A 16,259-nucleotide genomic window follows, 5' to 3' on the forward strand; every position below is an offset into this window, starting at 1 on the left:
AGCAATCTGTGGCCATCCAAGATGCTTCTGTAACTTCAAAATAAACATTATTCTTGTATAATAAAACAATGGCCCTTTCAGAATTTTGTGAATTCTTTACTCAGTAGGTAACAGGATTTCTGCTTATCCAGCCTATTTGTAATATTAAAATGCATTCACTGAAAGCTGCAATGAAATGAAACTTTATATGTGGCGCTGCTGTAGAACATAGTAATTCATCTCCTGAGGACTAGACTGGCAGGATCAGGTTACTGGCAGGTGTTCCAGAGTATGCATTGGCTTCCTGCAGCATTCCATGAAGAACTTAAGAGCATCTTAACCTCCAAGAGATGTGGCACTCAAGTTATTTAGGGTTTATAGGTTAAGTCATTCCCTATATCTCATATCTAGGGTTGGGTAAATCAGTCTGTTTCTGGTATATGTCACTTTTGTATATATTCAGTCATAAGTCTGTTTCATCCAATTTCCACATCAGTCTGATTTTTTTAAAAAAACCAAAATGCACCAACACTGATACTTATTTTCGCATCACATTTTTCCTAATATATGCATTTTGTATACAATTTTCCCTAATATACACATTGTTGTACACACATTTTGAGCCAAGAACTACGTGGCAAAATTCAGAAAGGTGTGTAATTTGAAGGATAACTGTATTCCAAACCACATGCTAGTCTGGGAAGTACAAAATAGGTTGGTTTGCTTAAAAATGTGGATGAAACAACATTCTTGCCAATCCTTATTCATCACAATTTGTAAGATCAAATGAGAACCTTGTTAGCTATTACTTCTGTGCATCAAGTGTGAACAATAACAGCACACAGGGAATTATTCTCAGTACCTATCCTCATATTTATGAGCTCTAGAGAAGAAGATGTCAGTAAACTGAAATGGACTGGAATGGGCCACTTCACATCAAATGACCACCAGATCTACTACTGTGGACAAGAGGACCAAAGAAGAAATGGAGTAGCCTTCATAATTAATAATAAAGTGGCTAAAGCAGTGCTTGGATACAATCCAAAAAATCAATGACAGAATGATCTCAATTCAAATTCAGGGTAAGCCATTTAACATCACAGTGATCCAAATATACACCCCAACCACAGGTGCTGAAGAAGCAGAAGTAGATCAGTTCTATGAGGATCTGCAGCACCTACTGGATAGCACGCCAAAAAGAGATGTTATTTTCATTACAGGAGACTGGAATGCTAAGGTGGGTAGTCAAACGACACCTGGAATTACAGGCAAGCATGGTCTGGGAGAACAAAATGAAGCAGGGCATAAGCTGATAGAATTTTGCCAAGACAACTCACTGTGCATAACAAACACTCTCTTCCAACAACCTAAGAGATGACTTTATACATAGACTTCACCAAATGGTCTATGTATAAAGACCATTATTTTGGTGATGGTCAACACCAAAATCAGATTGAATACATCCCTTGTAGCCAAAGGTGGCAGACATCTATGCAGTTGGTAAAAACAAGACCTGGAGCTGATTGTAGTTCAGATCACGAACTTCTTATTGCACAATTTAGAATCAGACTAAAGAGAATAGGGAAGACCCACAGATCAGTTAGATATGAGCTCACGAATATTCCTCATGAATATGCAGTGGAGGTGAAGAATAGATTTAAGGGACTATTTAAAATAGATTTAAGCTTAAATTACTAGTAGTATTGTAGAAGCAATGCCACATGCCCTCTGCTACTTTTGATAAGGTTGTTTTAGCAGATAGCATCCAAAATTGCTTGGCTAAACTGTTTCAGTCGCCCCTCAAAAACGTTCTTCTAACTTGAAATATGGTGAGTCTTAATAAACTTAAGACTCAAGGGTACCTTTAGAGGTTTCTCTAGATTCCTGTGCTGATGCTTTCCCTTTCTTCTTACGAGCTCTGAGGTGAATAGTCTTCAGTGGCACTGTACCATATTTTCATACAGCCTATACCAGGAATGGACAACCTGTTGTCCAAGAGCTGCATCTGGCAGCCCTTGGCCTAATTTCAAAAGCCCTCTGCAAGCAATCAGTTCAAACCTCTGGCAAGAGTGTGCTGGGCTCACAAAAGTGATGCTGATTTAGTGCAAGTGAATTAAAATGTCATGATACTGCCAACAGTTGTACACAAATATGACAATGTATGTATCATGAAAATGCATCATACTCATTCATATAAATAAGGGATGGGCAATCTGTGGCCCTCCAGATGTTTTGGCCTACACCTCCCATTAGCTCTTGCCAGCATAACCAATGGTGAGGGATAATGGGACCTGTATGCCAAAAAACATGGAAGGCCAAAAAGCCTATTCGCTACTGGGCCTGGTTTAATGTTCTAGTACTAGTGTACAAAGCCCTAAACAACTTGGGAGCAGGATATGTGAAAGAGCTCCTTCTCCCTTGCCAACCTGCCTGGTCACTGAGGTCATCACAGGGAATGCTCCTGGTAGTTCCACATGGACCCATGGCCCGATTGGAGTCCACCAGGAGAAGAGCCTTCAGCGTGGTGGCCCCTTCCTATGGAATTCCCTGCCTTTGGAGGTCAGGCAAGTGCCAACATTGTGTTGCTTCTGGCGCCTCCTGAAAACATTGCTATTTCAGAAAGCCTTCCTTGACTGACCGGCCACAGTTCTATCAGAACTCAGTTTATTTTTAAAAATAGCAGTTATTTTAACATGGTTTTTATTCTTTTACCCTACCTGCTGTTCACCGCTCCAAAATCTTTGGATGTGGAGCAGTATGCAAATATTGTAAATAAATAAATAAATAAAGTTGCCCACCCATGATGTAAGTGCTGTGAGTCAAAGAATTGCTACCAAATTTCTGTATCAACATTTCAAAATGATGGAACTACAATAGCTGACCAAACCTCCTGTTTTTCCAGTTTCACCAGAAAATATTGTTTAGACATGCCCATGCTAAAAAAAAAAAAGGAGCCAGCATTAGCACTACTTTCTGTACTTGCTCCACACTCACCACTGCATTTAATATATCAGAAACAATATGCTTGAGCTCAAACCTGCCAAAAAACTCTGCTTTCTAATGCCAGCAGAATTTGGGCCGGCATTCTACAGAAGCATTTTCTCCCACACCTAGACTTCACGTGTAAGGCAAAAGACTCCCAGCTCTGAAATGAGATAGGACTCTCAGTTTCCAGAGTCTAAGAACAGATTACTGAAACAGATTACTGGAGCTAATGCCTGCAAGACTCTGGCTGAAGTTAAGCACTGGAAATGGCTCTTTAATTATTCTGTCAGTTAAAATGACCAGGCCACATCAACTTGGCTGGAGGATTTATTATGTTTTCCTTGGTGGAGAGAAAACTATAGCATACATAATTCTGTATTCACAAATATCCCTGCAAGAAAAAATGTCTTGATTTTTTCTTAATTCTGCATAAACATTCTTTTCTGGGATGGGTCTAGGCAAACTTATTCATTTTATATTCAGCACCACTTATTCCAAAGATGAGCCTCAGTAACGAACGCTTCAAGATTGATCCGTGAGATCTGGTTCAATTTAAGCCCTGATTAAATAGACTGGGAGTTTGGGACAATGAACCCAAGCAACAGCGTTTTTCCTAGGCTGGAGACTAGAACACACACTTAGCGTTTTCAATTCCTGAGCCCCAAAATAATTATGTCTGATTATATTTAAGTATAATTCATTTCATATGCACTGTGGCTACCAGAAGAAAGAAATCATAAACTGCAATCCCAAAAGCATTTCTCATGATATGAATTTTTGTCTAAACTTCCACAGAGCATTGGACACAATAATGTAGTGTGGCATCTTCTGGGTGAGGAACAAAAGAAACTTCTTGGTCCCCCAAACTCATTATACAATACAGTTCACTTAGAGGGAGGATTTCTCAAGTGGAAAAATAGCCAGCCAGCCCATTTATTGCCACATACAACCCAGGAAAAGAACACACAGTTTGCTGTTGGGGTGTTAACTTTGGCTTGTTTGTCATTAACAACCCATAGTTAAACCATAGTGCAGGGTTTGCATGTAATGACAACCCATGATTCAATGACAGCCCACAATTTGACCAATACTCAACTCTGGATTATCCTTGTGTGCAAACCAAGTCAAAGTGTTCTGTAGGGGAAAAACTAGGAGAAACCTGAAGACAAGTCCTTGCTTGAATGGCTACAAGTGGCTGGTTTCACCCTTACAGCCTGCTGGGAAGCTCTAAAATGAGCTGGCCCCTTAAAGGAAGCAAAACTGGCCAGTTCCCAGGCCCTGGTGGGTGAAGTTTTTCAGCTCATGAGTGGGGCGGAGGTAAGTTTCGAGGTGGAGTTTCTGGTTCAGCTCATATCCAAGAGCCCTCAGAGTATTAGGAAATCCACAGCTTTAGCCTCTGCCACACACCTGGCTGTGGCTCAGATAAATGTTGGAGTTTCAGGCCCAGCCACCAAGGAGATCACCCAGCAGATCTGACCAGGTCTGGGGTTGGCCAGGTTTTCAATCCTGCTGGTGGTGTGACAGGTATGGTAGAAGAAGCAGATGAGTTTCTTCTGCCACACCTGCTTCTGTTCTCTGCCACTCTGCCTGTCCCCCAGGCTCCTCTGTGCTGCCTCTCCCTCTTCCCCACAGATCTCCAGCTCTCTTTCTCTGTTTACGCACCCCATGGGGTCCCATCACTTCCTCCTCAGGCTTCTCCAGAGTTCCCTGCTGCCTTCCCTCCTGCCTTTTCTTCCCATCCCAGTCCTCCCTTCACAGCACTCATCTCTCTTAGCACACATACATGCACACACACACACCTCTCTTCCTGCCTCTCTTCCACACACACCTAAGTCTCTGGCTGCTTCCATCTGGGCCAGTGGCAACCCAGTCACTTGGCTTCTAATGGGCACGGCAAGGCTTGTAGGTTATGCTGGTCTTTTTGCATGTGGCTTATATTGCTTGCCTTTCTCAACCTGGTGCCCTCCAGATGTTTTGGATCTTCAGCTCCCATCAGCCCCAGCCAGCATGGCTAATCAGGAATTCTGGGTGTTGTTGACCAAAACATCTGGAGGGCACCAGGCTGGGAAAGACTCAGCACATTGAGCATCTCTACACCAGCCTAAAATCCCACATTTAAAACAGGGCTTTCTGCTTCCATTTTAAATGCAGGATCACAATGGACTCCCTTTACACATGCTTCTCCCCCCCCCCCGCCTCTTTTCCCCTTATTGGAGTCTTCCATATGTGTCATTGATCTCGCTCCTCTTCTTGCAGCTTTTCCTTTTTCATAGAGGGAACTCAGGAGGAACACAAGTGGGGTAATTTGATAGCACATTACCTCTGATCTATTTAAAAATGGAATAAAGCTAATTTAGTGCAGGAGATGCCCTGGAGGTTCATGATGTCATTTAAAGGGCCAGCAAACTTCAGTGAGTGAGCAATCTCAATAGGAGGGTAAAAGCTCTGTGTGAAGAAGCCTCTTATCTCAGATTACAGTACCTCAGACAATGCCTCCACAGGTTCAAGGAACACATGAGGAGGGTCATGCGTGCCACCCTTGCCATCCATTCAGTAGAAGGGATTTTATGTATTTATATCACTGAGCTCCTTCCCATGGATGCTGAACACACAGACAGCAAGTGGGGATGCCACCAGGGCCAGTCACAGCAGGGGGCAGTGCTAGGCTGCACAAATCCACGACCCCTCTCATACATTTTTTGAAAGTACAGTGGGGAGGGGGGTCATCTGAACTCCCCTTATATTATTAGTGAATGTTGTTCAGTCGTTAGGTCATATCCGACTTTTCGTGACCCCGTGGACCATAGCACGCCAGGCCTTCTTGTCCTCCGCTCTCTCCCGGAGCATGCTCAAGTTCATATTCATTTCATCGGTGATACTATCTAGCCATCTCATCCTCTGCCGTCCCCTTCTCCTTTTGCCTTCAATCTTTCCCAGCATCAGGGTCTTTTCCAGGGAGTTTTCTCTTTGCATAAGGTGGCCAAAATATTTGAGCTTCAGCTTCAGGATCTGTCCTTCCAATGAGCAGTCAGGGTTGATTTCCTTTAGGATTGACTGATTTGACCTCCTTGCAGTCCAGGGGACTCGTCAGAGTCTTCTCCAGCACCACAGTTCGAAAGCATCAATTCTTCAGCGCTCAGCCTTCCTTACAGTCCAGCTCTCGCAGCCATACATTACTACTGGAAAAACCATCGCTTTGATTATACGGACCTTTGTCGGCAAGGTGATGTCTCTGCTTCTTACTATGCTGTTGCCATAGCTTTCCTCCCAAGGAGCAAGCGTCTTTGAATTTCATGGCTACAGTCACCATCTGTGGTGATCTTGGAGCCCAAGAAAATAAAATCTGTCACAGCTTCCATTTCTTCCCCTTCCATATGCCAGGAAGTGATGGGGCCAGATGCCATGATCTTAGCTTTTTTAATGTTGAGTTTCAAACCAGTTTTTGCACTCTCCTCTTTCACCCTCAACAAGAGGCTCTTTAGATCCTCTTCGCTTTCTCCCATTAGGGTGGTATCGTCTGCATATCTGAGATTGTTGATAATTCTCCCAGCAATCTTAATTCCGACCTGTGATTCATCCAACCTGGTGTGTCTCATTATGTACTCTGCATATAAGTTAAATACGCAGGGCGACAATATGCAGCCTTGTTGTACTCCTTTCCCATGTTTTGAACCAAACAGTTGTTCCATATCTGGTTCTTACTGTTGCTTCTTGACCCTCGTACAGGTTTCTCAGGAGACAGGTAAGGTGGTCTGGTACTCCCATCTCTTTAAGTATTTGCCACAGTTTGTTGTGATCCACACAATTAAAGGCTTTAGCGTAGTCAATGAAGCAGAAATAGATGTTTTTCTGGAATTCTCTTGCTTTCTCCATCATCCAGCGAATGTTGGCAATTTGATCTCTAGTTCCTCTGCCTCTTCGGAACCCCGCTTGTACTTCCGGTAGTTCTCAGTTCACATACTGCTGAAGCCTAGCTTGTAGGATTTTGAGCATAACCTTGCTGGCATGTGAAATGAGTGCAATTGTATGGTAGTTTGAAAACTCTTTGGCATTGCCCTTCTTTGGCATTGGAATGGAAATTGACCTTTCCAGTCTTGTGGCCACTGTTGAGTGTTCCAAATTTGTTGGCATATTGAGTGCAGCACTTTAACAGCATCATCTTGTAGGATTTTAAATAGCTCAGCTGGAAGACTGTCATCTCCGCTAGCTTTGTTGTTAGTAATGCTTCCTAAGGCCCACTTGACTTCACTCTCTAGGATGTCTGGCTCAAGTTCAGTGACCGTACTGTCATGGCTATCAGGGACATTCAGATCTTTCCTGTATAGTTCTTCTGTGTATTCTTTCCACCTCTTCTTAATCTCATCTGCTTCTGTCAAGTCCCTGTAGGGATGTACAAAAGTGACTTACCTTTCGTGGATTATGTTGATGGTGGGGGGGAGGCGTTCCGTCCCTCCCCCCCGAATTCTGGCCGGGGGGGAGGCGCTCCGTTCCTCCCCCCAGAATCCTTGAACGGCCGGCTGGGCTCCGCGGCAGCTCTGCGGAGCAGCCGGCCAGGCCAGAGCCATCCGCAGCCGGATTTCTGGCCGCGGAGGGCTCTGGGTAAAAAAAAACAAAAAACAACCAATCGCGTATGCAAATGGCGGCAGCCATAGCCGCCGTCATTTGCATACGCAGTTGGTTGTTTTTTTAAACCCACCCAACCATGATAGGCTACGTAAAGATTTACGTAGCCTATGCCTATCACGTCTTTTTTTTTCTTTTTTTAAAACCTAGCCATGATAGGCTTCGTAAATCTTTACGTAGCCTATCACGTCTTTTTTTTTTCTTTACACACAAGCCTGGAAATGGCGGCGGTGGCAGCCGGAAAGAAAACCGGCCACCACCGCCGGCCGGAAGATCCACCCCAGGTGAGTCTCATCCTGGGGGAGATCCGCGGGGTGGCGGGGGGGTGGCAGGCCGTTCTGCCATGGAGTTCGGGGGGCTGAATGCACTGGCATTTGGCCTCACCGAGATCCGTGGCGGAATTCTCTGACATCCCTAGGTCCCTACCTTCTTTGTCCTTTATCATGCCCGTCTTTGCACAAAATGTTCCCTTGATATCTCCGATTTTCTTGAAAAGATCTCTAGTCTTTCCCATTCTATTGTTTTCCTCAATTTCTTTGCATTGTTCATTTAAGAAGGCCTTCTTGTCTCTCCTTGCTATTCTCTGGAACTCTGCATTCAGTTGGATATATCTTCCCCTTTCTCCCTTGCTTTTCGCTTCCCTTCTTTCCTCGGCTACTTGTAAAGCCTCATCAGACAGCCACTTGGCTTTCTTGCATTTCTTTTTCTTGGGGATGGATTGAGTTGCTGCCTCCTGAGCAATGTTACAGACCTCCGTCCATAGTTCCTCAGGCACTCTGTCTATCAGGTTTAATCCCTTAAATCTATTCCTCACCTCCACTGTATATTCATAAGGGATATGATTTAGGTCATACCTGAATGTGGTTTTCCCTACGTTCTTCAATTTAAGCCAAAATTTTGCAACAAGCAGCTCATGATCTGAGCCACAGTCAGCTCCAGGTCTTGTTTTTACTGACTGTATAGAGCTTATTCATCTTTGGCTGCAAAGTACATAATCAATCTGATTTCGATATTGACCATCTGGTGATGTCCATGTGTAGAGTCGCCTCTTGTGCTGTTGGAAAAGAGTGTTTGCTGTGATCAGCGTGTTCTCTTGGCAAAACTCTATTAGCCTTTGTCCTGCTTCATTTTGTACACCAAGGCCATGCTTGCCTGTTATCCCGGTTATTTCTTGACTTCCTGCTTTGGCATTCCAATCCCCTATGATGAAAAGGACATTTTTTTTGGTGTTAGTTCTAGAAGGTGTTGTAGGTCTTCATAGAACCAATCAACCTCAGCTTCTTTGGCCTCAGTGGTTGGGGCATAGACTTGAATTACTGTGATGTTGAATAGTTTGCCTTGGATTCGTACTGAGATCATTCTATCGTTTTTGATATTGTACCCCAGTACTGCTTTTCCCACCCTTTTGTTGACTATGAGTGCTACTCCATTTCTTCTAAGGGATTCTTGCCCACAGCAGTAGATACAATGGTCACCTGAATTAAATTCGCCCATGCTTGTCCATTTTAGTTCGCTGCTTCCCAAGATGTCCATGTTCCATCTTGCCATCTCATGTTTGACCACCTCCAGCTTACCTTGATTCATTGATCTTACATTCCAGGTTCCTAACTAATATTGTTCTTTACAGCATCGGACTTTCTTTTCACCACCAGACACATCCAGAGCTGAGTGTCCTTTCGGCTTTGGCCCAACCGCTTCAGTCTTTCTGGCGCTACTTGGAAATTCCCTCTGCTCTTCCCCAGTAGTATATTGGACACCTTCCGACCTGAGAGGCTCATCTTCCGGCGTCATATCTTTTAGCCTTGTGATACGTTCCATGGGGTTTTCTTGGCAAGAATACTGGAGTTGGTTGCCATTTCCTTCTCCAGTGGACCACATTTTGTCAGAACTCTCCGCCATGACCTGTCCGTCTTGGATGGCCTTGCCACAGCAAAGCTTATGGCTTCACTGAGTTACTCAAGCCCCTTCGCCACAACAAGGCAGTGATCCATGAAGGGGATTAGTGAATGAGGAAGCATCAAATTTAGATTCTTAAATGTCAGTGCTGGCCCTACTATTAGCCAAGTGAGGGAATTTGTGCAGTCTCTGAAGCCATTCCTTCTGAGCCCCCTGAGACATTCCCCTCTCTTGGAGGATAGAGCTGTGCCACACAGCCTGTTCTGTACCTCCTAAACTAGCCTGCTATCCTCTGTTGTGATGGAGGTCACAATCCTCTTGCAAGTTCAGTCAGCTTCTGTACATTGAATGGAGTGGGATGCCATCTTGCCCTTTGCCTCAGGCAGGAAAATGTCTTGGGCTTTAGTGTTTAAGTGGCACTCAGAATCTGGTTGTGCAACTGAGTCTTTGCTGTGGAACCATGCACTGAGAGAAATATGTAAACCATCACTAGATTTTCAACTGATAGAACAAAACATTTTATTGCATATCAGTTGGTCCTGCCATGGCTCTAGTTAACCTATATTTTTCTACTCTTTCAAATTGCAGGATATAGGGTAAAAAAAAAAAAAAAAAGTTAGGTTAATCTCACTCATATCTAATTGTTTTCAGTCCTGTAGAGTCCTGTAAAATGTTTGGTCTGAAATGGTGTAATAGTTGGCTGAATTACAAGAATATGGGCATTTACTGGCTCTCAACATCCTTGATCCCAGTGTGCTGCACTTAATGTCAAATGTCTGGCACTACAAGCTTTGAAAGCAAAGGTAATCCAAACCTGGTAAAAGAAATTGTCAATTCAGAAAATGACAAACTTCACAAACTTAAAAAAGTAATCTGGAATATAACTTGTGACCCTCCAGATGTTTTGGCCTACAACTCCCATGGTCCCTCACCTGGACAAGCCTGCCTAGGGCTGATGAGAGTTGTAGGTCGAAAGCTCTGGAGGGTCACAAGTTGCCCACCTCTGCATGGAATATATCTTTTCCTGGAAATGGTGAGCTAATGTTTGTAATGGAGCAAGAAGGGGGTCATTATCAAAAGAACACCACTCTTTCTTGCTATGTGTTTTTGATATTCTTTTAATTTTATTATTACATTTATATCCCACCTTTTTTCCTCTTGCAAGGAGCCCAAGGCAGCTTACATAGTCGTCCTCCTCTCCATTTTTTCCTCAAATGGCCCAAAAGTCACCCAAGTGAGCTTCATGCCTGAATGGGGACTAGAACCCGGATCTCCCGAGGCCCAGTCCAACACTCTAACTGCTGCACCACACTGGCTCTCTTAATATCAAAACACAGTATAATAATGGATGGAGGGAAATCTGCTGTTCATGTGGGACACTGCCACAGCTTCCATGGGAGGGGAGCAGTGCTGCTGGTGTGGGAAAGAACCATGTGATCTGCCCAGCCCATATGATTATCAGACTTAGATATGACTGCTGTAGCATGAAGGGCAGCCAGAGGGAAACAGCAGCTTGCTCTCCCCCACCGCAGTGGCCATGTAACATCAACTGCCTTTTGAGACAGAGGAGGAGACAGGCAAAGATACCATCTACAGACAAGCTCCTTGTGTGTCAGCTGAGAGTTGTCCCTTCTCTGGTTTATATTCCGCCTCTCTTATGTTTAGAAAAACAAATTAGACCCCATGTGGAGAATATTGTAAAGTTTTGTTCTATCCTGATCCTTCCTCTTCTCTCTTCTTTTTTGCCCTGGGTGTATTTGTATCTGTTTTTACTATTGGCATCTTAAGGGACATGGGGCCCTGTATAGAATTCACATCTGCTAAGTGGCCTAAGCCTTCAAGATAGGGTGGGATACCAATATAAACAAAGAAGCTGTGTTTCACAGATAACATAAAAGGCCCCAAGACTGCTGTCATTTCTTCATTAGGTACAGTGCAGGATAACCCATTATAACTTAAGCCAACCCACTACAAACTTCCATTGGTTTTGTAAGAGTTAACTGCCATGTCTTTTCCAAGCACGCACCCCCTGCCCAAGAATCTTGGGAACTGTAGTCTGCTGAAGTGGATGAGAGTTCTCTTTAAAATATTTGTAATACCTCTCACAGAAATACAGTTCCCATGATTCACTGGAAAGGGGGAATGATAATTAAAGTTGTCTCCATCTCCAGTGTTAATATGCCCACCCCCTGTGATGTTAACATGCCTCCTTCAGGCTTTTTTCTCTCAAAAGAGGGGATTAAAGAAAACATAAATGTAAAAACTACCCCTAATAGGTGGAGGGCTAAAGAAAATACAAACCATAACCTTTAAAAAAAAAAACAATAGAGCATTCTTACATGAATACTAAACTACTGATGCTATACTATAGGAGCTGGTCACTCATAACCCTCATTCAAATCCTCCTGACAGACCCTGTCAGATTTCTTAATGAATCCCAGTACTGTGGTGGCACAATCATTCTGACTATCCTTTGATTTTTTTTGTAGCAATCCTAAATTCAGACATAACATGCAGAGGAAGATTGAAATCCTCCCTCAGAATTTTCAGCATGATTCTATATTATAATTTATGTATATAGTACCATCAATGTGTGGGGCACTCTACAGTGAAATAAACAAAATGGCAGGTTTTTGCCCCCAATGAACTTACAATGGATTTTTTGTAAGGGGACAACAAAGCCAGGGGATGGCAACCTTCACCTTTAAAAATTGTATAGCTCAATCATGTGCATATTTACTCAGAAGTAAGTGCTACTGCGTTCAATGGAGCTTACTCCCTTATAAGTGTGCAATGGATTGCAGCCTTAAAGTACCTTTTTTTTACACTGTGTATATTTGTGTAAACTAGAACAGTATTTTTCTGAATCAAATTTATTTTGATTCAGTACACTATGTATCAGCTATGCAAGAGATCATCTACATTCAGAATATGCACACATCAAGGCAGGCCTGTTGTAGTGGCATGGTGGCATATGCCACAACCCAGAAGTCTACGTCACAGGTGGAGGGAGGGAGAACCGAGGGGTCTGGATCGCTCAGCACATAGAGTGGTTTCAAAAGCCATTGGCCTAGCTAACTTCAAAAGAAAAAGGAAATGACATAGTTTAGTAATATAACACCTCAGATTTATACTTTCATTTCTAGTCTAGAGTTTCTAAAGTTAAGAAACGGGTAAAGAACTAAACGAATGCCTTCTTACCATATATTCCATGTTAGATGCAGGTGGGAAAACTTTGCCTCTGACTTGATTGTGATAATCCAGAATGGCAATCATGTCATTCTGCGAAATGTATCGTTTTCTCCTGGTTTTGGGGAGGTTTGCAGAATCCAGATGAGCTTTCAAGGCAGCTTCAGCATCAGTGTAATTATTGGCTGACAGGAATAGGTCAGTGGAATTGGGTAACTCTATTGCACTTGTTTCACAGAAAATGAAAATCAAGAGGGCACCACTGATTGCAGGAAATACTATCATTCTGGGGACTTTGTAGGGGGAGGAAGCTCTACTTTAAGCCAAAAGGGAAAAGAAAATACCTGTAAAGGAAAAAGGGTTAAAGACTGTGACTGGGATCAAACTGCATCTCCTTCTTTCTCAGATGAACTTCCCTCTTCCCCTCAAGTTACTCCCCCAAGTTGATTAAAGTATGCAACCAAATACAAAATTTGATGTTTCCAGAAAGTCAAATAAAGCTCCACTCTTCCTCAGGTCGCCTAGCAACCATACACACAAATTGCCCTATAACATACAACAGAAAGTATTCATACTGGGCATCTTACTACAACTACTGGAGACACTGCGAAGAGCATCTAATATTCTGAAGATGAAAAAAGATACACCAACCTGGTTATTATGAATAAGTTTTGCACTCATTCTGTACCCTAATAAAGATTCACAAGCAAAGTGATAGGCAAGGAACACGAGAAGACATGGAAACAGACTATCATACTTGTACTGTTAAATTGAGTCCAGCAAAATGGGATGTGTATTAATAAAAATGCATGCAAAGCAAAGTGACTGAGCTCAATGGCTTACCTCTTTGCAGAACCAAAAAGCCTAGTGTATTGTTCTTCCAAGTTAAACAGTTCTTTTCTGTGCTCTAGTGTGACCACTTGGAAAGAGGAGTGTGTCTTATTACAAACCCTCAAAGAGAGAAAGAGAGAAAAACTCTGCAAGCTTTCTAGCTCTGGCTGCAGGAGCTGCTAACAGCTTTTATATGTTACAGTAAGCTACAAAGAGTCTTTTGCATGGCTAAAACGAAAGGGGTGGAGTTTTAGACAGAAAACACAGCGATTGGGTGCCATCTGTTTTTTACCCTAGGATATTAGGATATCGTTTCACACCCCCTTCTCCCTGACTACAAAGAGACAGAAATCAAGCCTTCCCTCCAGCCTCCTTCAATTCCCCCTACAATTTTCTTTTGTTCACAGCTGACATTCAGTTTGGCCGCCTAGTGCTAATAATTATGTGCCTGTGACAAATAACACACATATTTTGTTTTTCAGCTTTATATAGTAAGATTGCAGAACGTGCATTCGAGGGCTTAAAGCAACAGAAAAGGCTTAGTAGATCAGTCACTACTGAGTGAAGCTAATGCTTGAAGCACCACTGCTAATCGTTTATTTTCATTCAGGCAACTCCGAAGCGGGAATGAATAAACTGATAACTGGGGAGAGATGTTAGCCACCTGAATGCCTGCCTATGGAAAGCTACAGAAGCCGCTCGACTTGAAAGCGAAAGGGGGTCAGGGAAACATCTGGTTCACATTTAGTGGAATATAGTTGGAATTATTTAAGCAGGGAACGGTTCAGCCACTTCTACAGCAAAAGCTGAGGGCACAACACCAGGTCTGTGAAGAATGCAACAGCAGCAGTACAGGCCGCCAATGACCCAGAGCCAGCAATCCCATATTATGGGGTTACAGATTGGAGCTCCTTCAATATTAGGCAGAAGCAGTGCCAGGTCTGAGAGGCCTGAGGAAATCGTCAAGAGCAGGCCCCTCAAACATTCAATAAAAATATTTCATGATGTCAGTGGAACGAGGCTATTCACAGAAGAAAGTAATGGAAGCAACAGAAAAAAAGAGGACAGCAGTTATCACAACATGTAGAGATGCTTACCCAGTTGGCCAGAGCACTGGTCTATACAGTGTTCCAGCCATTGTGGAAGAATGGTGCTGTGGTGAAAAGAACAGGCTGAGAGCAATGGCACTTGAACTTTGTTGTGGACCTTTCTGGAGATACAAACAAGAGGCTGAAAGCAGGCTACTCAATGACTTGTTGCTACATAAAGCTTAATGGTTTGTTTAAACATGGGATATGATTTTGGAATACACTGGACAAATATGAAAACAGTGTTCCTGGATCATAACCATGGTCCATCTGCCCAGTTTCTATTTCACACAGCATGGGTGGCCTGGATGCTTCAACTGTGGCACAAGCAGTTGAAGTCTGGACAGAGGCAGGAGGACCTACGGGCCTGGTTATGGCAAAAAGTCACTGCTTATGGCAGGGAGTCAACCACACTCCTGCTTGTCTCAGCGGCTCAGCTCCGGGAGCAAAAATACAGAAAGCAGCATAGTACTCACTAGAGCGGCACTATCTCCTACATTTAGCTGAAACTAGGGATGTACAAAAGTCACTTACCTTTTCAACGGGATGATTCGTGGTGGGGGGGAGGCGCTCAGCGCCTCCGCCCGAAATCCTAATCCGGCCAGCACCGCAAAAGGTGTCCCTGTGTTAGCCGTGATAGGCTACGTAAGTATTTACGTAGCCTATCACGGCTATGGTGAAGAAGCGAATGGCGGCCGCAAGTCAGCGCGGACGGCAGCAGGTAAGTGCTCCGTTCTGCGCGCCTTTCGTGGGGGAGCGGGGGCTTCATTCCACCATGGATTTCGAGGGGCCAAATGCACTGGCATTCAGCCTCACCGAGATCTGTGGCGGAATTCTCTGACATCCCTAGCTGAAACTGTGAAGCAGAAAAGGTTGACCACTACTGCCCTGCAGTGTCCAGTTACATATGCTTTAGCTCAGGGGCACAGGACCTCTTTCAGGCCGAGGGCTGAATTCCATTTTGGAGAAGCTCTTGGGAGCCACATTCCAGTAGAGGGCCGGGCAAAAGGCAAAAGGATGGGACCAAATGTAAAAGGGGTAGATCCAAAAATTCCAGCATACTTTAGTTTAAAGCTTTTACTGCCAGTAACTAAGTCTTAGGAGAATCTTCTTAACCTTTTACAATAGGAAAAAAACTGTACAAAAGCCAGGAAACCACCAAACAATCAGGGGTCAGGGGAAAGAGGGTGGGCCTATGGGAAGGGGACGTGGCCTTTGGGGAAACCCGAGATGAGGCCCTAGGCCTGAGGTTCTGCACGGCTGCACCCCTGCTTTATATAGGGTGGCCAGATTTTACCTTAGAGACCATTTTATCTCCAAGACAGCAAGAAAGAAGGTGAGTGCTGTTTCCTAACAGTTCTTTTGCCCATCATCCTGCACTGCCTCTTGTAGCCAGTAAGATTCTAATTTTCTCCCATTCCCCCCCCCACCCCCGAGACGTTTGGGGAAAAAACTGGACAAGGGGTCAGCTGTGAGCTGGACAGCGCTGTATGAACTCCATCTGATGCGGCGGCTGCGCTCCTTCCTTCCCGACCATCTGCTCCCATCGGTAGTACATGCCCTACTCTCCTCTCGTTTAGACTACTGTAATGCGCTCTGCGTGGGGTTACCCTTGAAGACGGTTCGGAAGCTGCAGCTGGTACAGAACGCGGCGGCTCGCCTGATTAA

General features: G+C 43.9%; 1 protein-coding gene across 2 annotated transcripts in view; it reads right to left on the minus strand.

Annotated features, from left to right (window-relative positions):
* The window catches only part of PI15 (peptidase inhibitor 15), a 62,856-nt gene that overhangs the window by 19,602 nt on the left and 26,995 nt on the right, over positions 1-16,259 (minus strand). Inside the window, exons 1-2 of one of the 2 annotated variants that reach the window (XM_084848038.1) lie at positions 13,516-13,698; positions 12,685-13,016 (exon numbers count right to left, since the gene is read on the minus strand). In XM_084848038.1, the coding sequence (XP_084704164.1) occupies positions 12,685-12,957 (273 nt within the window). In that variant the 5' untranslated portion in view covers positions 12,958-13,016; positions 13,516-13,698. Of the gene's footprint in view, positions 1-12,684; positions 13,017-13,515; positions 13,699-16,259 lie in introns of those variants that run through there. The other variant, XM_084848039.1, reaches the window with a different exon arrangement.

This window comes from Heloderma suspectum, chromosome 4 (genome assembly GCF_057233095.1).
Source record: "Heloderma suspectum isolate Gila_16-S chromosome 4, 16-S_ref, whole genome shotgun sequence".
NCBI classification, from domain to species: Eukaryota; Metazoa; Chordata; class Lepidosauria; order Squamata; family Helodermatidae; genus Heloderma; species Heloderma suspectum.